Source organism: Amorphotheca resinae, assembly GCF_003019875.1.
Source record: "Amorphotheca resinae ATCC 22711 unplaced genomic scaffold M430scaffold_6, whole genome shotgun sequence".
Taxonomy (NCBI): Eukaryota; Fungi; Ascomycota; class Leotiomycetes; order Helotiales; family Amorphothecaceae; genus Amorphotheca; species Amorphotheca resinae.
In genome coordinates, this window is record NW_020194476.1 from 648738 (window position 1) to 674013 (window position 25276).

The 25276-nt window shown below is 50.3% G+C and overlaps 9 protein-coding genes across 9 annotated transcripts; 5 read left to right on the plus strand and 4 right to left on the minus strand.

Moving 5' to 3' along the window:
• The first annotated feature begins 142 nt into the window (after positions 1–142).
• Positions 143–2476, plus strand: M430DRAFT_35009 (hypothetical protein). Its single transcript, XM_024866659.1, has 6 exons — positions 143–536; positions 785–1186; positions 1238–1681; positions 1731–1887; positions 1944–2175; positions 2231–2476. Exons 1-6 carry the CDS (start codon positions 525–527, stop codon positions 2241–2243), a joined length of 1260 nt encoding a protein of 419 aa, XP_024720842.1. The 5' UTR covers positions 143–524; the 3' UTR covers positions 2244–2476.
• Positions 2477–2812: 336 nt separating this feature from the next.
• Positions 2813–3721, minus strand: M430DRAFT_35011 (hypothetical protein). The gene is made up of 3 exons (XM_024866660.1): positions 3475–3721; positions 3169–3324; positions 2813–3069 (listed from the first exon to the last, which is right to left on the minus strand). The coding sequence occupies exons 2-3, from the start codon at positions 3296–3298 to the stop codon at positions 2978–2980; spliced, it is 222 nt and encodes a 73-aa protein (XP_024720843.1). The 5' UTR covers positions 3299–3324; positions 3475–3721; the 3' UTR covers positions 2813–2977.
• An 807-nt stretch (positions 3722–4528) lies between these two features.
• Positions 4529–6193, plus strand: M430DRAFT_240137 (hypothetical protein). The gene is made up of 2 exons (XM_024864997.1): positions 4529–6034; positions 6091–6193. Exon 1 carries the CDS (start codon positions 4787–4789, stop codon positions 5825–5827), a length of 1041 nt encoding a protein of 346 aa, XP_024720844.1. The 5' UTR covers positions 4529–4786; the 3' UTR covers positions 5828–6034; positions 6091–6193.
• Positions 6194–7258: 1065 nt separating this feature from the next.
• Positions 7259–8933, plus strand: M430DRAFT_35013 (hypothetical protein). The gene has a single exon (XM_024866661.1). The coding sequence runs from the start codon at positions 7331–7333 to the stop codon at positions 8717–8719; it is 1389 nt and encodes a 462-aa protein (XP_024720845.1). The 5' UTR covers positions 7259–7330; the 3' UTR covers positions 8720–8933.
• Positions 8934–9795: 862 nt separating this feature from the next.
• Positions 9796–10572, plus strand: M430DRAFT_66516 (hypothetical protein; the record flags this gene model as incomplete). Its single annotated transcript, XM_024869231.1, has 3 exons — positions 9796–9942; positions 9993–10185; positions 10307–10572. The coding sequence occupies 3 exons, from the start codon at positions 9796–9798 to the stop codon at positions 10525–10527; spliced, it is 561 nt and encodes a 186-aa protein (XP_024720846.1). The 3' UTR covers positions 10528–10572.
• Positions 10573–12740: 2168 nt separating this feature from the next.
• On the minus strand, positions 12741–13606 carry M430DRAFT_276007 (hypothetical protein; the record flags this gene model as incomplete). The annotated part of the gene is made up of 3 exons (XM_024865666.1): positions 13272–13606; positions 12999–13219; positions 12741–12940 (listed from the first exon to the last, which is right to left on the minus strand). The coding sequence occupies exons 1-3, from the start codon at positions 13412–13414 to the stop codon at positions 12741–12743; spliced, it is 564 nt and encodes a 187-aa protein (XP_024720847.1). The 5' UTR covers positions 13415–13606.
• Positions 13607–15784: 2178 nt separating this feature from the next.
• On the minus strand, positions 15785–17171 carry M430DRAFT_27943 (hypothetical protein; the record flags this gene model as incomplete). The annotated part of the gene is made up of 3 exons (XM_024865747.1): positions 15785–16780; positions 16831–17076; positions 17133–17171. The coding sequence occupies 3 exons, from the start codon at positions 17169–17171 to the stop codon at positions 15785–15787; spliced, it is 1281 nt and encodes a 426-aa protein (XP_024720848.1).
• A 1150-nt stretch (positions 17172–18321) lies between these two features.
• On the minus strand, positions 18322–19747 carry M430DRAFT_102085 (hypothetical protein; the record flags this gene model as incomplete). Its single annotated transcript, XM_024860765.1, has 3 exons — positions 18322–19503; positions 19564–19620; positions 19679–19747. 3 exons carry the CDS (start codon positions 19745–19747, stop codon positions 18322–18324), a joined length of 1308 nt encoding a protein of 435 aa, XP_024720849.1.
• Positions 19748–22091: 2344 nt separating this feature from the next.
• On the plus strand, positions 22092–25204 carry M430DRAFT_139791 (hypothetical protein; the record flags this gene model as incomplete). Its single annotated transcript, XM_024862629.1, has 3 exons — positions 22092–23173; positions 23224–24422; positions 24484–25204. The coding sequence occupies 3 exons, from the start codon at positions 22092–22094 to the stop codon at positions 24753–24755; spliced, it is 2553 nt and encodes an 850-aa protein (XP_024720850.1). The 3' UTR covers positions 24756–25204.
• Positions 25205–25276: the final 72 nt, after the last annotated feature.

The following is a 25276-nucleotide window of genomic DNA, read 5'->3' on the forward strand; positions in this document are numbered from 1 at the left end:
CTTCCAATCGGGCTTAGCCGCTTCCCATCCCACCCGTTTCACACCGCAGGGTGGTAGCCCCGCGCTAAGCCTAATCGGCTGCAGGACGTGGGAACTACCTCCGTCACATGCTTCATGCCCCATGCTTCGTACTTTCAGGACTCAACCAACTTTGAATTCGTTGCTGTCACCGTCGCTCGAACCTTTGGAGTGCCAACAATATATCTTCAATTGTGCGCAAGATCCACGATTGACTTGAGAGTCCAAGATACGTTGGAGTGTCGTCTTCTACCCCGCTTCTGCCTGCGCGGCGGGACAAGCACGACAACGCGTTTCACATTGCACAACATCTTGCCCTGGCCTTTGATATATCTGTCGTTCCGCTAGGGAATGCGAAGTCATCCTCGACAAGTCTCTGACAAAGCGGACTTCAGTGCTCTATCACAGGGCTTATCGCGAGCCTCGGACGAAATCCTAAGTTCAAGTACTCATCTACCTGCCTTACTTCCTTCCGTTTAAGTAGAGGTACATAACAAACCCTCAGTATGTTTTTACAGGTCAGTACGCTCCTAATAGAGACTTATGTTGGACATTCTCTTTGTAGGAAATCCGATCACCATTTGCCAGTCTATATGAAACCTTTTAGGTATGCCCTTGGATTGTGTAGAGGCGCGAGTGTTGCTTCCAGCCCAATGGATTGGATTAGCATCACCTAAAAATCCAAGATCCTGCTATGATTAGGGTCAACAGGGATTGGATTAGAAGTTTTAAGAAAGCCAAGGTACTGATGATAACGCTCTTCCAGCAGGAGAAACCATACTCAGCCGTCACGGTTGCTGTCGAGCGCCTGACGAGTGAAGAATTTGAGGAAGATGACTTGAGTGGAATTCCAGATCTGGTCGAGGCTATCAAGCTTCAAAGCACTGGACCTACAGAAGCTGCTCGGGCAATTCGAAAGAAGCTCAAGTATGGCAACATACACCGTCAGATTCGTGCTCTTACGATATTGGATGGTCTCATTCACAATGCTGGCCCTCGATTTCAACGTACCTTTGCGGATGAGATGTTGCTGGAGCGTTTACGTGTTTGCGGCACTTCCAACCTCTCTGATCCATTAGTCAAGGAAAAGTGCAAGGAGCTTTTCAGGACTTGGGCAGTCGAGTACAAGAATACGCGAGGCCTCGAGCAAATTGCTGGTCTCTACAAGGTAAGCTGCTCACTGGACCCGTGGACCGAGAATTCTAACAACTTTCTTTAGCAACTACCCAGGCGTAAACAAGTGGTTACCCAGGACAGATCAAAAGTGCTTCGTGAGACCGAACAGAATCCATTTGAAGCCGAAGAAGATAACGAGGAGGAACCTCCGTCACCTACCGTCACTAAACAACCATTTGTGACTTCAACCCCAGTCCAATCAAGTGGCAGTTCCACGCCAAACTCTTTCTTTAGTCCACTCTCCCCCACTTCAAGCAAGAAACCAAAGAAGGAGAAGGCCAAGAAGGGCAAGAAGCCTAAAGCATTTAACCTCGAAGCAGAGAAAGAAACTATGAAGAACTGCATTGCCGAAGCCTCCGTAGCGTCAACCAACCTCCTGAACGCCCTCCGCCACATCAACCGTGAGCATGAGCAGATCTCTGAGAACCAAGCTGCCGTCAAACACTTCGAAATCTGCAAGCTTCTCCGCAGGAAGATATTGCGATACGTACGTGGCTATTTCTCCTTCCGCCACAATGCTGACTAGGCGCCTATAGATCCACCACGTCGATTCCGAGCAATGGCTCGGCGCCCTCCTCCACGCCAACGACGAACTGGTCACCGCGCTGATGACCTTCGAGCAGCTCGACCGCTCCATCGATGCCGACAGCGACTCGGACGACGAGATGGCTCACCAGGCCCACCTCTACCGCAGTAACACCCCTGCACCCCTGCACCCCTCACACTTCAATCCCTAACAGCACCCTTAGTGTCCTCCGACCAGAGCAAAGAGTCCAACAAGAGCAAAGATAAAGACACCGCCCAGCAACTCGCCGGCCTACACATCGGGCCCACCAACCCTGAGCCCGAGCAACGCCCCGTGCCGCCCCCGCGCCCCGCCCCGACGCTACCATCAGACGACGAGGAGGACGATGAAAACGACCCGTTCGCGGACCGTAACGAGGTTTCCACACCGGGCGTCGAGAAGGCAGAGCCTAGGTGGTGAGTTCCGTCCGCTCTAGATCACGCGTGCTCGTCTTACTCAGCTGCGTTCTAGGACGGTCGTTTAATACACCTCCCTCCCACATGATGCCACATCACAGTAGAGCTACTGGTTAGCAACAGTTTAGGCCATGAAGACTTGGCCGAGAGCCCAACAACCTCTTTGTTTCCTTTCCCCATCCCTCTTCATTTCTTCAAATCACAGCTAGCTATCAACAAAGCCTAGATCTAGAGGCGTTTTAAACTCCATAGCCATATATCTCTACCTATCTTGCAGACATATATATTAATATTTCAGCCCAACTGAGCCTCTCCTCGCTTGATCTTTTTGTGAGGCCCTGGTATCTGAATTACCCCTCCGTGGGTTACGCAAGAAGATCTTACGAAGAAAGAATAGAAACGACCATCGCGTCTTCGGCTGCCATATTTAGCTTGATACACTATACCTTTATACCTAGCTTTTTTGCGTCCGAGCGACAGTACGACGACGATCATCAGGATGAAGGGAAGCGAGGGATCGCTGAAGAATACAGCATGCGCTCACACGACACCACAGATCCAAGGCAAGAGATAACGCACAGAGAACGAAATCACAGATCATGGACGAACAACAGGTTGTTTTGAAGGACTCTCATTCCAAAGTGACATAGCTAACGTCTCGCATAACCGCGCTTCGCAAGCAACCCACCAGTGCAAAAAATGAATGTATCCACCGATAAGCGTATCCAATACCCCATTCACGACCCCACCGATCCCCAGCATTATGGTCTGTGCCGGATAGGAGGAGGCTGGCTAGGCGCGCTTAGAATTTGTTGATCTCCTCGTTGACGAGGTTGTTGATCTCGGGGTCCATGCCGGCGGGGACACCCTCCTTGGAGGCGAATTGGTCAATTGCTGTCGATGTCAGGTTAGTATTATGCGTGTGGCATTTGGGAGGGGGGTAGGTTTTGTAGAGAGCAGCGAGGAGAGGGCAGTATGGAGTTCTGTTCTTACCGGAGTCGACAAAGGTGTCCACAGTCTTGTCGTTGCTGCCATCGGCGTTGTTGGCGTTGTTGTCGCCGTCACTGCCTCCCTGTCCGGTGACATCGTTGGCGAACTCTTCAAGTGTATCCTCGAGACCCATGTTGGATGATTTGTTGGTTGATTTGACTGCGAGAGAGGGGTCAGTATGTATGTGGAAGGGTTTGGAGGGGCAGGTGGTTGATGGTGGGGCAGCTCGATGAGGCGTAGAGGCTGCTGGCTGATCGTCGAGGAGAATATCGTGGTAAATAAGGGCAGTTGAAAAAGCAGAGGACTTACGGTAGTGTAGTAGGATTTTTTGGTTTCGTTCAAGAGGATGATGTGCAGATGGAGGGCTGAAGAGGGGGAAACAGGTCTTTATATTAATACGCGGCTTAGCCTCGCTTGGGCTGTAAATATCAGACAGTAGTGGGATGAATCAAGCTGCAGCTTTGCTTGAGCTTGAGGAGTTGACCTTGAGCTTTTCTGCCCCTCTGCTCCTGCAGGTTGGTTTGGACGGTTGGGACTTGGAACCTGGCTCCCTTCCCTCCCGCGTCGTGCTGCAAACTTGCGAATCAACGCGGATCTAGTCGACATAACTCGTCGTTGCTGGAGGGGAGGCCATGAGACGGGATTGGAGGGGCAAGGGAAGGCTGCAGATCGGTCGATGGAGATCCAACACGGTCCTCAAATGAGAAGTCAGCGGGGGGTCAAGAAGGGTCCGCGAACCTAGGGTTCAGATGCGACGGCTGCTCCGCTCTGGACCGCCTCGTGTGATATCTTCACGACCCCGAACTTCACATGGCCAGTGCCATCAGCGCTGGAGCGGTGGAGGAGATGTTGTACACGGCAACACTGCACATGCGATCATCGCTCCCAGAATCCAATGGCTTGGTGCAGCCGAAAGCTTCAAAGTCTTGGTACAAGCCGGCAGCGGCGTCGAAGGTCTTGGTAAAAGCTTGTCCAGCTGAACCTCCACCATTCTCGCGCCAGTAAGAGCGAGGGGTCGCGTTCATGATCGTTCAGGATCCTCGTTTTGCCCGCGGTCATCCTTGCTGGTGGGGCAGCTTTGGCAGGGGATGGAGGAAGCTCGCCGAGTAGATCCGAGCCAGAGCCACGTACATACAGTATGCGTGGAAATGCACAGGAGCAGGACAGTAAGCAAGATAATCCCAAACGCTTGGTATGGAATGAAGGATATTGCCAGTCATGTTGGGCTAGATCCTCCGATTTGCCATGATCTCCTCCAGCGCGGACGTCGTCCAGACGACTTCGTCTGTGTGGTATGGTTGTCACGTGTTCAGGCACCTTGACAAAACCCGGAAATGGCTGGCGCGTCTTCGACTTGTCCACTTCTTCTTGTATGCTGTCTTCTTGCGCGGCTTCCGTGGTCCTTTCTACAACACTGTCAGCAGGCCCGCCCACTACATCAGAAGCTGGTCAATTGAGGATCGGGGTCTTCTAGAAGTGTTCAGGCTTGTTGTCCGCAATTAACGCGCCTCCTCCACGATCCCGCTAATAAGTCGGCGGTCAAGGTCAATCAATATCGAAGGTCAATCAATCTTCGACACCTTCCCCTACCATACCTTGTCTTAGGAACTGCTCCATAAAGATGGAAGAACGGCAACGGATCACAGCACAATTCCGCGACTTCACATATAAGTCCGTGCCGATTAAGGACTACTCTCTCGATGAAAACCTGCCGACTCAGCCCAACTGCTATGTATGCACATCATCACCCAAAGTCGGTCTCGGCTCCCTCGATACGCTTCCACTTGAGATTCTTCATAACATCCTCCCCCAACTCGATTTGCTCACGCTTACGGATTTTCGACGCGTCAATCAACGGGCCTTGCAACTCGTAGCATCTCTGCCCCAATTCAAAGCCATTAATTCACATGCACGGGACGCGCTTCGTGGCATTCTGAGCATCGAAACAGGCCGGTGGATCACTTGCGAGGACCTTTATGCGACACTTTGCACTGCCCAATGCGAGCGATGTGGTGATTTTGGCGCCTACCTCTACATTCTGACTTGCAAACGTGTCTGCTTCCTCTGTTTTACCCAAGCAGAAGCGTATCTACCACTACGATTTATCCATGCGACTCAGAAATTCGGACTTGACCGTTCAATTCTCAACACTTTACCACGAATGAGGAGCATACCGGGCAAATATGCAAACAACCCGAAGAAATGTCGCGAGCGACTTACTTTGGTAGACCCTGAGTCTGCTCGTCGTGCGGGTATTGCACTACACGGGTCCGTCGCTGCCATGGAAGATCACGCGTGGGACATCGCCGGTCAAAAAATGCTACGGTACGAGGTGAGGCTAGCACAACGGTCTGCAGGTCTATCTGGGTCATCAACTACACGTCGCCCTCGGATTGAAGGTCCTTTCGACAGGGAATCTGATAATCCATTGCGTTTTATGGCCATCGTTCACATGCCATGGCTAAACCGAACCACGCAAGATATAGAGCTAGGCTCCTTTTGCGTTGGGTGCGAGGGGTCCTACAATGCCCACCGCAATAAACCTATGTATTTCAGACGGAGATTTAATGTCGACTCGTTTAATGCGCACTTGAAAGAGTGTGGAAGCATTAAGGATAGGAAACATTGCCCTAACCGGCACGAAAATACGATTGCACAATGAACGGCAGTTGTCTACAAATACAGCGAGAGCAAACCGAACATTAGCTACTGCTCCGTACAGGCCAAGCAGCCCTGGTGGCGTCCAGGATGATGTTTCGATGGCGGGGATGGCCCGGTGCTTGGCGACGGGGCCTAACCGTCCCCTCGGCCCGGAACACCCTCCCGCTCGGCTTCTGCCACGGTCCGAAAAGTAGCTGGGTAAGGAAGGGTAAGTAGCATATTATCTTACCATAGCTTACATCTTATGATCTTATGGTACTGTAGTTCACGAGGCTCAAAACCGATTTCTGACATCACTCGTTAAAAGCCGAGTGATATTCCTTTGCTCACCTTTATTATGCCCTATTTCTCGGGTTTCTTTCACCAACTCTTTCCCCGACTTCAATCACTACGCTCCTCATATCGTTCCTCAAATCCTCAAACTCTTAAAAGTTTTGTTCTTTAAGACTCTTGCAGGGGATAGTTGGCTCTACGCCACAGCTGCAATGTGCTTTTTTGTACTGCTCGCTACGCTCTTCCCAAGACTTAATCGTGGCTCTTCAGACGCGGAGGAGGCTGTGGGCATCGAGCGAGCAGAATCATCTATCCTTAGCAAACTTCATCCTGAGATCATGATACGTCATTCTTTTTCTGCCAATTGCATACGCTGCCTCGTTCGCTCTCTGTTGCCGTTCCATCAGCCACATTCTTGGGACACGATACTGGGAGGCCCTGCAGACAGAGGATCAGCAACTGGAACGAGAGACCTTCCTATCCCTCTTGCAGAGAGACCTGCCAGATTAAAGTCTTTGCTACCACTGTACGATCCTCCATATAGGCAGTAATTACGAGACCGGCATACAGCCATAGCGTCTTCAATACATTTATATATAGACCGGCGCCATGCTATAATCAGGAGCTATTAGGCGGGGTGTTCAAGTACACCCACTCAAGCTTTACCTTCGTCATCTTAGTTCAGCTGGGCATCTGTGATAGTAGAATTCGGGCTGCGATAACGTTAACATACCGAGCGGCGCTGGGACACTTCTCTCAGGGTTCGGATTGGAATCGGTATTGGGCTTCTGTCCTCGGATATCCTTTCACAGAGAAGGAATCCATTTTCGGAAGGTGATTATTCGAGAGTACCAGGTGGCAGGTGCTTTCTGACAGCAGACAAGGACCCCTGGTTCCCTGATGCCAGGAGGATCCAATGTGCGATGTGACGGGACAGACCTGTATCTGAAGAAACTAGATTAACGTTCTCAAGGAGAGGAGGCGCTGATGCAAATATTCGTTCACAATGCTTCCTTCGCTGATAAACAGATACTAATCACCATGGGATTGATGCCTGATGATCTCTTGGATATGAGGCTCTACTGATAAGATAGCGATAAGCTCCGGCCCTACTCGGATCACTCCGCGCGAGTCGAAGCGCCGACGTACAACAGAACAGAACCCATCATTTGAGAACCCCAATCCTTCGTCCAGCGCGCTTCTTCAATCCAATCCTTACTTATTAACAATTATGGAGTATAAATCACAATTAACTTCCCCTATAATCCCTCGTCTCATCGTCCACGGTGGTGCAGGCAACATCCTCCCCTCCAATCTCCCCCCCGCAAAATACAAACAGTACCATGACTCCCTCCTCCGCATTCTCTGCTCCGCCCACCAATTCCTCACCCAACCCTCCTCCGACTCTCCAACTTCCGCCTTAGACGCCGTAACATATGCCATCACGCTCCTCGAGGACAACCCGCTCTTCAACTCCGGCCACGGCGCCGTCTTCACCCGTGATGGCATCAACGAGCTCGAAGCCTCCGTCATGGTATCCAAAGGTAAGAAGAAGCGAGGCGTGGGCGTCATGGGTCTCCAGCACGTCAAGAACCCCATCAAGCTCGCGCGCGAGATGCTCCTGCGCGGCGAGCACGACCTAGAAGGCGGCAACGGCGAGCATCGAGGACCCATGGCCTTCGCAGGGACGGGTGCACAAGGACATTCGCAATTGCATCGTGTCAGCGCGGAGAGGCTTGCGAAGGAGTGGGGGCTGGAGATTGTGGACCCGAGCTACTTCTTCGTTCAGGCGCGGTGGGATGAACATGTGAAGGGTCTGGAAAAGGAGGGGCGGGGCGAGGGAGTCGCGACGTGGGATCAGGAGCACTTTTTCCCTCAGGGGACATGTGGTGCCGTTGCGCTGGACGCAGAGGGCGTGATAGCCGCAGGCACGAGTACAGGGGGCATGACGAACAAATTGACAGGGAGGATCGGGGATACACCGACGTTGGGAGCGGGCTTCTGGGCAGAGGAGTGGGAAGAGACATCTTCTCACGCCGAAGCTCTCTCTCGAGCACCTGGACCACAACTAATCTTGAGTGACACCCTGAAGGGTCTCATAGCCGATTGCTTCCCGAGTCTCACCACGTACACTCCTCTGCTGGCCGGAGAGCCTCTCCGCAAGGGCGGCGACCGCGTCTTCCGCTCAACAGGCATGTCCGGCACCGGGAATGGCGACTCCTTCCTCCGTTTGGCCGCCGTCCGCACCGCTTCTGCCATCGCCCGCTACCGTCCCGCCCCGCTCCAAGCTGCGCTGACCGAGATCACCGGCCCGGGTGGCGAGCTCGTGAAGAGCGCCGGGGACCGTTGGCGCAAGACGGGAGAGGGGGAAGGAGGCATCATTGGTATCGAACTAACGGTAGTCACAGACGAGGATGGCGAGAAGGTGAAACGAGCGACCAGCAATATTGTCTACGATTATAACTGCGGCGGTATGTTCCGGGCGGCAGTGGGCAAGAACGGCAAGGCAGTGATGCGGGTCTGGAAAGAGGGACAGCATAGCGGGCTGGAAGCGTATGAGGGAGAGGGCAAGGAATACGATGTTCGGGACTGGTTGGATGAGAAGAGTGGGCTGATCTGAATACATCAGAGTGAAAAGAACAAGTGAGAATACACTCAGATGAATAGCCAGGCGATCTCAAGAATTCTCATTTAGGGCCAGTCACCGAAGGTTGATATTCTGATGGTGTTTTGTGGCTTCTAGATACCCTCTTCCTTTACGCTTTCGCAATCCGAGTTTCAGTTCGCAATCTACATAAATCAACACTGCCCAGCGCCGCCCCAGCCTGTCTTTATCGATGTCGAAACGCAAAAGTCCCGCGTTCAGGTGAGTACCCTCTCAAGTATTCTCCTCTCGGGTGCTAGGGAGTATGTCCGATTCCATGAGCAATAAAGCACCCTAAGGGTGTAAGGGGAAGATCTATGATTTGCAGTATTATTGAGCTCCTTCAGCCTTGTATCAATGACCTTGTTGTTTACTGCTGTGCTGGCGTTCCCCAATAGGTGGTGGCTTGGAGTAGGGGTCTACACCGAGTGGTTGCTGTAGACCCTGGTCATTGACTGTTATTGGTTACCTTTGCTGCATTGGAAATGTGAGACTGGATAGGTCTCGGGCTGGCCCCAATGGACTCGGCTGCTTCATTCTAAAGCATGTCAGCATGCGGGAGTCCTCTCTTGTACTGAAATGCATGGCCATTTGGACCGGAACTCAGAGATTGTTTGTTGCTATCACTCTCTTTTAATGGCGGTGCACATTTGTGTAGATAAGGTTAGACTGCGCAGAAACCCATAGGTCCCCACGAAATGACTGGGTACCCACCCCATGGGGCTTGTTGGAATGAATGGGACCCAACCCATGGGTCCCCAAACAAATGACTGAAATTATTATAAGGTCAGTTATTTTCCCCTCTTCTAAAATATCGTTGCTCAGCATCGACAAGCCACTTTTTCAAGTCTTTGGCGTTCATCTCCCTATCTCAACCACGGTCTCGCGAGCCTTCTATATTTCTCTGCCCTATCCGCTACAGGAACTGTTATACCTCAATTTGCTCAGTTGAGGCTAGTATCTCACGGAGTCATGCCTTTCCTTTTCCTAACTGTCTCCCTAGTGATCCAGTAGCCGTAGAACTACTAATTTTCGGCGAAGGATACGGTATTATGGCTGATCTCGTCGACACAGTTGACGCCATCCGAGTCTTTGTTGACGGCCTTTTCAACCTACCTAACAATCCGCCATCGTTGTATATCGATATTGAAGGAGTCAATCTTTTACGACACAGCTCTATATCTATCCTTCAGTTACTTGTGCTCTCCCGAAGAGAGAGACCTTTCTTCTCGATATACATACGCTTGAGGACCAAGCCTTCTCTACTGCCGGGGCTAGTGGCCAAACGTCGAGAGATATCCTCGAATCTAGCAGCATCCCTAAAGTCTTCTTCGACATCACGACTCAGACGCCCTCATTAGCCATTTCAGCGTCCATCCATCTCGCCGGACTCCACGATCTTCAACTCATGGAACTAGCAACGCGGCACTTCTCCCGGAAACGTCCTCATGGGATTGAACCACTACATCCTTAATGACCTACAGCTCCATCCCGTCAAGAAATGCGCGACGTCAAACTAGTGAAAGAAGCGGGGTTGAGATTATTTGCCCCTGAGCGCGGTAGAACGTACGAAGTGTTTTAACCAACGACCTCTCCTACCAGCCATTGTGCGCTATTGCCAGCAGGACGTCCAATTCATGCCACAGCTGTGGCTGCACTACAAGGCGAAACTCTCTCCGGCTTGGGAACGGAAGGTAGAGAAGGCTACGAGGGACAGAGTGGCTTTATCGCAGACGGAAACGTTTATTGGGACGGGGAAACATATGGTCTTGCGACCATGGTGATAGGGTTTAGTAGTTTTGGTAGCTCTTCGTGCAAGAATATAGACGATTCTTACTTTTTACACATTGGTTCTGCATTCTCGTGACTCCTCGCTGAAACAGGCCATGCGAATTACTCGGCATGAGAGTCTTGGCTGTCAAACAGAAGCGGAAAGGATTACTGGGTTGTGCTATAGACATTATCCTTATCTAGTTGAGAACTGTACTTTTGCGAAGGAAGGGAGGTTTAAGGGACTAGTAAGTAATTTACAATATGTTAATATCACACACTGATACCTCTCAAGACTTAAGGGAGACATTAATCGAAACAAAGTCAAAGCTCTAGAATTATAAACTCATGCGTATAGGGGGGCTCGGTCAGGGGAGAGGGTACGAGAAATTCTCATACATCGTATCCAGACACGGGGTTTATATAAATCACATCCTGGCCCCAACTCACCAGCAGCTCAAACCGCGACCTAAATACCTGCAGAGCCTCGCCCCATGACTCCCTACATACGCTGAGTGCCGCGGGAGGTGTGCACTTACTTACCCGTTGCACGTCGCTGATGTGCGTCCCGTGCCGTGTGAGGATGGCGTGCGGATGGCTCGCTATGGGATGGCCGTCAGTGCTGAGTTGCGGGATGAGGCAGGCGAAGCGCCAGGTCTTGAGACAGAGCTCCAGGGGGAAGTGGAGGAAAAGCTGGAATTTGGAGTCTTGGTATGCTCATGGACCATGGTTATAGTTAGTTAGTGATGTAGTTCGGGAACGGGATAAATGATGGGGAAGTACCTATTTGACTTGGTACCTATGTGACGTAGAAGTAAGCGCTAGTAACGTAAAATGCAGAAATCTTAAAATAGATCGGACGGACCACCTCCCCCCTATTTCTGCATGATCGCTAAAGAAAGGGGAGGGGGTTTAGATTGATGGATAGAATTGGAGGAGTTTGATTTAGGCTTGGATTTTGCAGCACGGTTTTGGTCCCTTGGACGTGCATGTGAATGTAAATAGAGAAATTGGGAGAATATGCCTTCTTATGGGCGTGTTGTTGCGTAGTAAACTTCATTACAATTTACTGGCGCAAGTAGGTCGAAAGAGAAAAGGGGGTAAGCGAATGAGGACGAAATTTTATTCAGAATGGGTAACTTAACGGAGAGTGCAGAAGAGCTCGTCAATGAGCATCTTCAATTGAGGAGACTGAGACGTTGGAATTACTATCCCGCTGGGAGAAATGGACGCTATGGGATGAAGGATTGGCTGAAGATGAAAAGGAACTGGAAGAATGAAAGACTCCAGGATACTTTGCTCTAATTTACAGTACTCTCTATCCTGTGTTCTTCTTTAGAGCCACATATTGTGGCATGTACAATGGCAAATTGCTGGAAATTTACCAGAAACGCGAAGGCGCCGAAGCACAGCGATCCCCAAACTACTCAATCAACATGACAGCCTTAGAAGAACAGCACTAGCTTAGGCAGCAATATGAGGTATAAGTCTATATCAGAGGATGTTCGGCAGCTTCTTGTCCTACGATAATTGGTGATAATCCAGGACTTGCACCTTTACATTATGCTATTAGTTCCTATAATCCCCGTTGTGTAAGGTAAGGTACTCTACTCGCCTAGTATAGATAGATATGCATCATGATATCTGCATATCATTACCTTGCAACAACATACAAGGTTTGATTCAAATCAATAAACAATTCACAGAGAGACAGGGACGAATAATAGACAGATAACATCTTTCGAACGAGTAGAGAAACCAGGAGAGCTTTCTCCCGCAAGTCAGGTCACGGTGATGTAGATCTAACTAATCCATCACCTCTCAGCGTCGCGATTAGAGCTTTTGTGTCTTTTATCTTAGAAAGAACACGTATACGAAATATATGGAACGGAGCCGTACATAACCATGAGAACAAAACACATGCGAAGTAGAAGTGCGAGAGTGCGAGTAGCTAGCTATGTTCATGCTATAGCTGACCTGCTGAAAAGCAAAACTACTCAACGATTCATCGCCACATATAACAACAAACAGCAAGCATTAAAATATCACGAAAATGGAAGAAGAGAAAGAAACAAAAGCATACATCGAGTTAAAAAGTTCTACTGTGTTGAACAGGTATATATTCAAACAAGAAGAGATGGAAAGAAACCCTCGATTCCTACTCTTGTGAATTTAAAATAAAATTCCGCGTCCGCAGAGCAGCTTCATCACCAAGGTCCAAAAATGTCTAGAAGGAGGGGTAGTACTGGGAAGGGTAGCGGTAGGTGGAGGTGGAGGAAGGGTAAGAAGAGAAAGAAGTGTTGTATTGACCCGCGGCTCCACTCTGACTACTCTCTCCCATCTGAGATCCTGCTCCCTGAGATCCTGCTGTCTGTGCCCCTGCCGTCCCGGGCGGGGGAGTCTGACATGTAATGTAGGGGGGAACGGCTAGATGAGAAACAAAATAAGTAAAAGGTCTGGTATAGGAGGGGAGAGCGGGACGCACGGGCATTCCACGCCATGATATCAGCCTCGCTCAAGCCCTTGCGACGCACGTATCGCTCTAGCTTCTTGTTCTCCACCGGACGGCCGTGGATATAGAATATACTCTGCTTGCCCTGCTCGTTCTTGCGCTGTACCTGTAGGCGGAGCATGGCTTTCATCTCGGAGTCTCTGATGTTCTTGTCTAGGTTCCAGAGGGCGATGCGTCGTTTGTATTGCCGTTCGCTGATTGTCAATTGTTAGATTATGCAGAGAGGAGGCAGTGATGGGGCCGCACGTGGCTCGGAACCCGTAGGTATTTTCCATGATGCTCTTCACTTCCCAGAGGGGCTTGTCCTCTATCACGTAATAGTGGGTGAAGAGCTCCCTTTGTGCCTCCCATTCCTCGGTACTGTGGTCGAAGTCGGAGCTTTGGGACATCTTGTCAAAGCAGGACGAGCAGCGATGAAATGGTAACGAGTGATCTAGGATGCTGAAGGAGGCGGTTGAGAGCGAATGTAGCAAGTGATCGATGGTAAAGGTGATGATATGTGCAAAGGTCGTCTTGAAGGCTACCTATCTGGTTTCCGAGAGACACGCGGAGGTTGAGAGAGGGTTTAACGGGGTATATAGATGCTGTCTGACGGCTGCTGCTTGTCACGGGTCTCGAGAAGCAGAGCTTGATATCGCTGTTGAACCTGCTATCTCGAAAGGAGGACAAACCAGCTTTTGTAGTATCGTCGTAACAGCCCTACCCGCTCTACACAGAAGGTCGGCATTCCGCTGCATGGTCCTTTAGTTCCCGCCGCCTACAGACTTGTGAGGTCACAAGGTCCCCGGTCCCATGAAATGTTGGTATAGGTCCTTTTGCGAGTCACTGGTTGAGAGGAGAATTACTTTTCTGCCTACAACGCGGGCAGAATCTGGACAGAATGTGGGTGGCATGAATTTGTTTTTCCATATAGGGGTTGCGGCGGAGGGAGCAGTTATAATGTGGCCGCTGGGTCCCATTTGTTGGTTCTAGTAGGGGCTGCAGAATAGCACCGTTGGAATCGCCATGTCCGCCACGGGGAAGAGCAGGATCAGAATGGAAAAAGCGAGGAAAGAATCCCAATTGGAGAGCAACCCTGCCGCAGCTGAAGATTTTGGAGACAGCCGCAGTGAAAGGTCAACCAACCTGTCAGATGTAGCCAGGCTATGAACTTTGCAACTTGTTGGTTGGCCCGTTGGAGTCCTTCATCAGCCTTACCATGACGCACGGATCATTCCCCGCCAATGAGATCGCTTGCTTTGCGAGAAGGTGTGGCTTGACAAGAGCCAACAGTTGTGGCTGGTGCCGCAGCCTCGCATCCCCAACTTGAGCAGGATTCTGCGTTCTGAGTGATGGATGGAATGACCTGCAGTCGACCTCTGCGCAGTGGAGAAATTGCAAATCGGGGGGAGCAGCACTGCAGCAGGCTTTCTCTTGCCGGGTCCCTTTTGATCAGATGATCCCCGCACCACGTGAGTGCACTGGCAACCACGTGCGTACCGTCTTGCCTGCTTGGCCGGTCAATATATGGCCTCCTGGTCCCGGATCTCATGCATTGCCCTGAACATAGGTAACAAGCATCTAAACTACTATGGCTCTTGTTTCAATCACTCGATTCTCTATTCTCCTCTTGAACAAACACCATGCTATTGCTACTGCGTGGGACTTGAGCATGAGGGAGTCTGGGAGACTCGGGAGACGATCCAATATCACAGGGATATCTATTGCTCGAAGGGCAGCTCCTTTCAAGAAGCTGAAGATCCCAACCATACAGAGTAATCTCCTGTATCAACCGAATCACAAGTTGTCTGTTGAGCATCCTGCGAGTATCGACCTGGGCCCCCACGGCTTATCGAGTTGAGCGGGTGAAAGGGTCAAGGGGCCCCCGGCGGAAGAACTAACGATTAAGCGAACGCGCCATTGTCGTCAGTGGACCGCCGTATTAAGCGCTTATGACGACCACGCCCCATCTCCTCCCTGTCTTCGCTGAACGTCCTCTCATCTCAATTGTCACAAATCAACAGCCGCAGACCCCGAATCCAGCATTACGCCAACCATCCAAATATCCAAACATCCATGCCTCATCGCATATGACTCTGATCGAAAAAGCCGCCGCAACCGAAGCCCGAGATGGGCTCCAAGCCAACCGACCTCGGGTATCCATCAGCCTCTTCCTCAGCCCCGGCGCATCTCCACCCTTTTCGTAGTCAGCCGCCTGCTACTAACGCAAGTCGAAAAGTTCTGAACGGGAGCTAATGGAGCCTTGCTATTCCGCTCCGGAGCCGTCTCTCCAATATGATCTTAGAGTGGCGAAAAGGAATCTAAAACACCTCTTCTAGTTGCGAATATTACAAATGTGCTCGACATTACAAATGCGAGGCTGGTTTGCTTATGGACGAGCAACGCATGCCACGTGCTGGAGATGCCGATTATCAGGATACGAGGTGAGATTGGACTGGACGAGTGATTAACTTGTGTGATTGATTTTTGGCTTGACGAGGGGAAGTCTCAATCTGGTCCTGAAACTGGCGCACAGTCTCGGAGACCTTGGGTATCGAGGAGTCTTGCTTCAATACGTCTATGATCCATCCTAGTGACGAGGCTGAAGGATCTCCCCTTGATTACCAGAAGCATTAGGTACCATGATGGCTTGTTCCCTCACCAGAGTATCACAGGAGGTACAGTAGTTGTGCAATGGCTGAACTTTTAATTCCGCTATTTATTTAATTTCCCATCTAGTCATATCCCGTCCCTTCATTTCTCATCTATCAATATTTCATTTATTTCTCCTTGGGGTTCTCGAAGTGAGCTCCTGGTCTGCCTCCAAAGCCCCAGCGGATCTGGTTGGCGACGTTGATGGAGACGCCCAGCTCCTCAGCCCAGGTCCAGACCAAGGCAGGGTTCTTCTGGAACATACGGCCAACAACTGCAACGTCGACTTCCTCCTCACCCCTGGCCTCCTCGCCCTTACCGCTGACAATGGCTTGTGCCTGCTTACCAGTAAGGATAGAGCCGACAGCTCCGACCTTCAGGGTGCTGTTGGGGCCAAGGGCCTTCTTGATAGCCTTGGCGAAGGGGACCTGGTAACCAGGGCCGGTGGTGATCTTCTGCATTGGGCTGAGACCGGCAGAGGAGACATCGATCAGGTCAACGCCACGCTGCTCAAGGATCTTGGCAAGCTTAATGGTGTCGTTGATCGTCCAGCTCTCGCCCTTGTACTCAGGGTTGGTGTCGAGCCAGTCGCTGGCGGAGATACGGAAGAGCAGAGGCATGTCCTTGGGGATGATGGAGCGGGTAATGTCAACGATCTCAAGACTGAGACGAATGCGGTTCTCAAAGGAGCCACCATACTGGTCAGTGCGGTGGTTGGAGGCGGGGGAGACGAAGCTGTGCAAGAGGTAGCCGTGGGCGTTGTGGATCTCGATGGTGTCGAAGCCAGCGGCGAGCGCGCGCTTGGTGGCAGCAGCCCAAGCGGTCTTGAGGTCCTCGATGTCCTGGAGGGTCATCTCCTTGGGGTTGCCGAGGCGGTGGCTGTATGGGATGGCGCTGGGGGCCTTGATGTTGTCGGGCCAGCCGTTGATGTCCTCAGTAGCGACTGCGCCCATGGAGATCCAGGGGGCAACGGTGGAGGCCTTGCGACCAGCGTGGGCAAGTTGGATACCGATCTTCTGGTTTTGAGAGTGGGCGAAGTCAACGATCTTCTTCATGGCCTCGATTTGGCTGTCTTGCCAGAGACCGCAGTCCTCGGGTGTGATACGTCCCTCAGGGACAACGGCCTAGATCCTATTAGCACCTTGGTGGGGCCTATGAGAGGGGGTGAACAAACAGTAGCCTCAACGATGGCCAATCCAGGACCTCTGGAGATGATACCTCCGAGATGGGCCATGTGCCATGCGGTCTGGTGTCCGTTCTCAGCAGAGTACTGGCAGAGAGGGCTGAGCATGATTCTGTTTTGCATGGTCAAGCCCCTCAGCTTCAATGGGGTGTACAGCTTGGGGATGGGCTTGTTGTCGGGCTGGGGGTCCAACGCAGTTCCGCTGGGGATGGTCTGCTCAGGCGTGAAGTAGGGGATCTACATCCAGCGTGTTAATTCAGAGCAACTGGGAGATGATGGAGGGGTTCCCATACGCCTGGGGCAGCCTTGTTGGCAAGAGGGTTGGCCGACATGTTTGCGGTTTGTGGTATAAACTTCGAATTGCGAATTGAAGGTACTAAGAGTTGCTTGGAGAAAGTCAAATCTGGAGCTTGCAGGGAGAGGGGGACGAGACTGGTTTTAAACTTCTTCAATCCGTCGTGATTTCAAAGCTCAAAGTGATGTAACTGCATTTGTAATCTGTGGATCCCAGACGCCGATGTCATCTGTTATTCTGTCCAGGTCCAGGGGCAAAGCCTTCTTTAGGCCTCTAGGGGCTTTTTTTCAAGGGTATTTTATCTTATCGCCGATAGAACTCTCCCCTTACCCATGCAAGCGAGCCAATGACATTCTGAATTCGCGCTCGTGACCAATCATCAGGCGATATACTTCCAGAAGGGCTCAAACTTTTTGCAACCGTCGCATACTTAATACGCACGACGTGTCTTCAGGACCAGCACTATAGGATGTAAATAGCTTGGGACTAATTACCTTATTCACCGTCGGCGGCGTCGCCACGCGTGAATAAACTCAGTCGCCATTCGGTGTGATTACTCATCGTCTAGAATATTCTGGTTCCGGTGATTGGCTAAGCATCCGCATGTTGACATATTCGCAGCCCTGTGGTCCGAGGAGGCTAGGAAATAGATAGAGAGTTTATTTAGGAGGGGCCGGAGGGACGGAGCGTCGATTACTACTACGAGCGATGGTAGTGCCCAATCCATTACCGACGTACCGACAAGGTGCCGATAGGGCACCGACGTGGTCTGTGTGTTTTGACACGTCGGAGCCTCCTCTCCTGGATATTCTGCGTGCATACATGTAGCGGTGTGTTGTAGGTATGTATCAAGGCTCCGGGGATTGAAGGTCTAATCTAAATCACTTGAGGGATTGGAGGACCTTGAGAGGCAGAGGGCAAGGCGAGAGAGTCGAAATGAAGAAGAGCAATGATAATTAAGCTGGGGCCTTGCATACCTATCTGAAGCACTTTCAAGTCTTCTCGCCCAAGAGTAAGCATACGATCCGAGACAAGTGCAGTCAAAGCTGAGCAACAACGCCAATAGTAAAATTCCTCCGCCCTTCTGCCTGGTATGAACACTTGAGGGTATTCACATTATTACTTCATTCGCGACATCCTGCCATGGACGTCAGCAAAAGCCACGGATCAGCGAAGGGGAAAGGAACTTAGCATACCCTCTTCAACTCCTTGAATGGCAAACACACACAGTTCTGCACGCGAACCTCATCACCAACGCCACACTCCTTCCCAAGAATCGTGATGCTTTGGACCTTGACCCCGTTCTTGACAATACTCGTCGTATGACTGTTCAGTGGAGTTGGGGTCCCCTCAACACGAGCCCAGGCTCCGACTCTGCTGTTCCATCCAATAATTGAGTATAGAACACAGGCGTCATGCTTGATCTCCGAGTCCTCGAGGACAATCGACTCCTTGACCCGAGCTCCAGCACCAATGACGGCTCTTGGGCCAATCGAGACATTGGGGCCTAGCTTGGCAGTAGGATCAACTTGGGCTGTAGGATGGATGAAAACAGGAGGAAGGATATTCGCAGAAGGCTTGGCCAACTCGGTGGAGCCGGATTGCCACGCCTTCTGCAAATACAGCGCATTAGCCGGAACGGCACTGCCAGCTGTCTTAATTTGTCTCCAGAAATCCTTAGTCTCATAGACAAAGAACTGCTTGCTATCTGCCAATTCACTCAAGATATCCTGTTCCAATCTCAACACCTCATTTCCCTTGTCCGTTTCTTCATCGTCCTGGAAGAATGAGGATTCGAGGTTTTCGGAGGAGGGGTACGAGACGAGGCGGGGGCGTTCGGTGCGCTTTTTGATAGCGGAGCGGATGGCGGGGAAGATGCAGTCGGTGGAGAAAAGGTATACGCCGCAATTGATGAGGTTCGAGATGTGCGATTCGGGTTTCTCGACATAATGAAGTACACGACGTGTGTGCGAATCCGAGACGATACACCCAAAGTTGGTAGCAGCATCCTCGCTGACCCGCGTACCAAGAATAACGGCTTCCGCATCGCGCTCTTCGAAAAGCTTGAGCATGTCGTTCAAGGGGAACGAACAGCAGACATCAGCGTTGAGAACGAAGAAACGCTCAGGCCGTCCTTTAAGAATTGCATCGCGGAAGTGGTAGAGTCCTCCAGCTGTTCCCAACGCCTGGTATTCCCGGAGGTATAGGATTTTAAGCTGGGGAAATTCCTTGGAGGCATCTTTGATAAAGTCGCGGAAAACAGATTCGTCGTAGTATCCGATCATGTAAACTTCTTGGATGTGGGGTACCTTCGCTATGGCGGTGAGACAGTGCCAGACAATGGGATGGCCGGCGACATCGAAGAGAGGCTGTGATAAATGTTAGTTTCTGGTGCATTAGTAGTAGATACAAACAATGTTGAGCCATACCTTGGGCAGATCCAGCGACAATGGCCTGAATCTTGTGCCTCTTGAAGGACCTCCGACCTGTTTGCCCGTGTCAACAACCCGTGTTCCCTCGCATCAGTATGCAGCTCAGGCCTACCAGAATCACGGCCTTGGTCGCAGCGTGTGCGCCATTAAGCTTCTCTCGGTGTGGAATGTGAAGAGACATCTTTGTTTACGTGGACGATGGATTTTGCGGTCTGCCTGAGATCGAAATGGACACGAAGACCTAGATACTATTTTGGGACAAGCACTTGCCGCTAGCGGCCGCATCAGGGGTAGCCAATGGATAGAGGTCTACAGGCTCATGGAAGTGTTTTCAATGTCTTCAATGTAATTGTGATTGCTTGTTCGATTTGAATTCAAACCTATCAAATTCACATAGATCTAGATCTCTTCCATGTCTCATCTCCTGTATCCAAAGCTCTGCAAAGCTCTTGTTACCATGGCTATTAGCCAAGTTTCAGTCTCTAGAGCTTAAATGTTAGAAACTTGGACCTGTAAAGAAATAAACGTGAATTTTATCAAGAGATACGAAGGTTTGAAGCTAGAAGAACCATAGAACAATTTGGGAACTCTACGATAACCTGCGATAGGTATCCATGTATGTACATATTGGAGAATGCGTCGAGCACGGATGTCATGTGAGCACAATCACGTGGATCAAACCTCCGATTCGCTGACATTTTCAGCGCACCATCGTATGAAGGTCGCAGTTTATCACCATCACAACGTTACAGTACCATCTGATGACAATTTCAACACATTCGGAAAGGCCTAATCCTCGATCGGATTGACAGGATAAATGAGAATGAAACTTTCTGGAGAATGCGCCTCACTTTTACCCCTTGACTCGCAACATTCAAGCCAGAAGACGGCAAAGACTCCGAACTCAAATCGAATCCAGAAGCGATCAAGCCGTCGATGGGTAAGCTCCATTGGCTGTAGTTGTGAGTTGTGATGATTGATCTGCGGAGCTACAAGGGTCGAGGTCCTCAGCCAAGATGGTTGCAAGATGGCTGGCCCCATCCCCAAACTCCTGCGGTGAATTGCCTCACGGGAATTCACACTTTGCTCACAAGAACTCCACTGCTCTCGCATAGAAAATGGCTGAAGGAAGCGTGCATCCTCCGTGAAAGTTTTCTCCAATTCCCCAAGCCGAGAACCCGTCCCGTGAAACACACCGCCCCGCACCTGCAGCTCCGTCACATCTGATTTCCATCTACCGCGTCTTGTTTTTTCTCTTGCCGTCCTCGCAGAAGTTCACTGTCGAGATAGAGTTTTGGTGTGGAGTCCCGCGCTCGCTTATCTGAGGGGTGAAGTGGAGGGAGAGCCACAAGGAGGCTCAACATAGACGCGAATCGTGCCCTCGCTGATCAGATGCGAGGGGCCCCAGCTGAAGTATTTTGGTTCTCTTGATTGGAGAACAAGAGAATTAGGGGCTATGTGATATGCACGCACTTCCGCTTCCCCTTGAATTGGGCGTTTGGCGACGCGTGAAGAGATTGCCCTTTCTCAAGGAAGTTGAACGAGGAATCGGACGTGTTCATTCGTGACCCAAAGATTTCGTGTTTTTAGCAAAGTATATAAGGAATACAGTTTCTTGAGAAGAGAGCTTCTTTTGTTAGATATACCTTCCTTTTACTACCTACTTATACTCCGTAGGTTGCTTCTTGGATCTTTGACTTTGCTATCCGACACAGGCAGTTTGCCAACCTCTTAGTTTTATTCTACCCCGATCTAACTCCCATACGACAACATCTCACCCTCAACTCTCAGTGAATTAATTCATCGAGTCTCGCTTATCCGTCACCGAATCTCTTCTTGGTTCGAGATCTCTTCTACCCTCCCCAACTCTTCCTCTTACCACACGTACTTCGTTCACCTTCAACTTCCAACACTCCTCCTTTCTTTCCACTCATCCATTACAAGCTCTTTCCCTAGATCTGAGAACCTACTACAGGTATTCAAGTATTCTTCTTTCTCTCGGCTTTCAGATCCTACATCCCACCTTTCAACCGCAATACTTCTGCAGTCAAAGCCTACAGTCTCTCTATCTCTTCCCGTCACTTCCTCCAAGTTCGATCACCACATTTCGCAACCACTTGTCATTCACCCTCTCTTGTTGCCCCATACCCATTACCTCATGTTACAATCAACCCCATTTATCTTTTACCTTCCTGCTTGTTCTCCAAGTACTGACAAGCTTTTTGTACCCAGACCTTTGACTCAATTCTGCATAACATGGGAGATAGAGCCCCAAATCGATCTATCCCATACAGCGGCTTGATCACGCCTAACGAATCCTTTTCAACAGCTGGCACGATCACCCCCAAGAAGGAAGAAGACAAATACCAAACTCAGGTCATAGATCTGCGCTCAGCTTTACGTAAGTCCCGAAATTCCACTCACATATATTTGGTTTAGCAGTATTGACATTCATAAAAGCATTCGAGATGAATTCTCTGCAGATACCAACCAGAGACGCGCATCATAGCCCACCTCAACCTTCTATGGCTCCCCAAATCCCTGGCGCAAGCCTACAAATAGTCGGCCAGAAGGTGAATCTCCTCGTGAACGCAATCGAGGAACTCAGGAAGCTGGGTTTAAAAGAGATTGATACCGAGCTTCCCGAGCTTGTCCTTGTTGGGGACCAAAGCGCGGGTAAGTCTACATTGATGGGCGCCATAGCAGAAATCAACCTCCCCAAAGATACGGGGATGTGTACCAGGTGTCCAGCCAATATCAAAACGTCTCCTGCAGAGACTTGGAGCTGTACTGTGTCATTGCACGAGTACTACTGGTACTCGAATGATATGCGGCGGGTGCCAACAAAGGCACAGCCTTTCCCCCCGTGGAGAGCGAACGATGGAATTAATGTTCGTCCCTTCAAGACTATTGCGGACAAAGCTGAGCTTGAGAATATTCTTCGTTGGGCCCAAATTGCACTGTTAAACCCTAATCAGGATTACCATGCCTTTATTCCAGGCACCGGTGCCATTGCTCAGAATGGTTTGGAGCAAGACTACAAACACGAAGCCGATTTCAGTCCGAACATCGTCGCAATTGAAATATCTGGTCCAGGACTTCCAGCACTTTCATTTTACGATTTGCCAGGCATATTCGTTAGCGCAGCTACGAAAGACGAGCAGTATCTTATCAAGGTCTTCGAAAATCTCGCGGCGAAGTACATCAGGCACGAAAATGCGCTTGTCATCTGCGCGATGACTATGGCAAATGACCCCGGCCTCTCAAGGACCAGGGCAATCATCGAATACCATAAGGCTGAGAAGAGGACGATCGGAGTTCTGACCATGCCGGATCGCCTACAAGAGGGCTCAACACATAGGGACTACGATGCGATACTGAAAGGCATGACGCATAGTTTACCAAGGGGATATTTCGTGACGAAGCAGCCTGGCCCTGGGTTCTTAGCACAGAGAGACTACCATTCTCAAGCACGAGAAGAAGAAGAGTTGTTCTTTAACACAGACCCTCGGTGGACTGGTGAATGGAAGAATTACAGAAATCGGTGTGGCACGGCAGCAATACAAGCATACCTCTCTCAGGAGTTTGCGCGTCTAATCGCGCAAAGGTAGGGCCTATCTCTATACCTCCGAATTGAACCAATCTGACGAGATATAGTATGCCGAGTATTGATGAGAAAATAAAGGCCCAAGCACAACACGTTAACGCTCAACTGAGCCGCCTTCCCGAATTGCCGAATGACAACGTCCAGCATGTTGTGCGGCAATGTCTTCAAGAATTTAGCAACGGTGTGCGAGACATTTTAGAGGGTGGTCATGATCAGAATCAATTCCTTAGTGATTGGTCTCAGCTTAGCATCGATTTTGCGGACGCAATCCAAAAGATCAAGCCAATGTTCATCATCACTGACGGATCTGACCAGACCTTTCCTGAGATCATTAATGTCGACGATGACTCAGATAACTCCAAGATGTCATCCACGCAGGCTTCACCATACAAACGTGCAAATGAGGATCCATTCTCGCCAGGTGCAAAGCGCCAAAATCTCATGGGAAGCTTTAAGCCCAAGGTCGAAGAGGGTTCAAGTAACATAAGCCCATCAATACCTCGACATAACACTTCGAAGAAACGATCGACTCCCTTCGACGCCTATCTCAACGCTGGCAAGAGATTCATGACCATTGCAGAAGTCCGGAGAGTCATCTCAAAGCATAGACGCCCCGGCCATCCAGACAATGTCTCAGACGCCGCTCGTGAAGAAATCTGCCTTCTGAGCATCCAATCTTGGAACCAACCCCTCAAAAAGCTAGCAGACACCACATTTCATATGCTACAAACAGCTATAATGGGTGCTATGGAAAGCTCCCTTGGACAATACAAACAGACAGATTTGTTTAGAAAATCCAAGAGAAAAATCTTGGAGCTCCTGGGGCAGCATCAAGCGGAGCAGCGTCGAATCCTCGAAGAATTCTACGCTCTTGAGACCTACAAGTTGTTTACCGTCAACAATGAGGACTTCATTAGGTACAAGACTGAAGAGCTGAATCTCCTGAAAGAGAAGCGAAGGCAAAGACGAGTATCTTGCTATGTCCAACGACAGAATTATCTGTCGAAGAAGACCTTGACCGAAACTGCCAAAATACAACAAGAGAAAGCAGTGACGGATGAGCAGCTGGGACCTGATCCATTCGGACTAGAGATCGAGACTGCGGCGTACGTCCGCGGTTACTATAAGACCGCGGGTCACCGTTTTGCCGACAATGTTTGTCAGAGCATATTGGGGAATACTTTTCGAAAGATCCACTTAGAAATCCCCCATCTGCTCGAGAATTACCTCGATCTCAACACGGGAGATGGTAAGTAAATCCATACTACCCTGGCACAATGTATCTCCTAAACGTGCTAATGATATAACAGGTGAAATTAAATGCCGCAACCTGATGGTCGAAGACCACGGCGAGGCCGCCCAGCGTGCGGCGCTACAGGCCGAAAAAATGAAGCTCAGCCATGCTGCTGAGCGGCTGGCGAAGTTGGTCGAGGAACTTGGCATCAACCCTGATGCCATGGACATCGACCAACTCTACGACCACCCCGCCGACGAGCCGATTCACAGCGAGCAGTCGTCGTACACTGCGGCGGAAGAATCCAGGCCTTATCGTAACAGGCTGTTTGTTGATGACGATATCTGAATTGGGCTTTTCCAATTAGATGATCGATGTTATGATGGAAGAAGCCTTGTCTCGGTCTTCACATGGTCACCAACAGTATTTGCGGTCTCTTTTACATTCGACTCCGGTCCACGGCGCAATTAAGGAGTTCTCTGGCTTTGCCAACGTCTGTACAACCAGCAACTTGCTTTCCTTTCTCTGTTTGAGGCATACCAGCTGCTCAGCTCGCCCTCCCGAGATCTCTCTAGGCTATGTTATCACTGGCGGTACTTCTTTGATGGGATATGGGAAAGATGGATAAGTGGGATATGGGAAAGATGGATAAGTCGGATATGGTCTTCTATTTTGTCTGCTTTTCGATCGTGCTTTTACGTCTCTCCCAATCTGTTTCTATTCGCGTTGGGGATAATGGTGCACGACTAAAAAGGTTGATTCATGGAGTATTATAAGCCAATAAATAATCCCATACTTTACTCTCTCACCTATACCGTGTCGGTCGCCTCTCTCCATCTAACACGGTCCTTCTCCCAAGCAAAACCCAC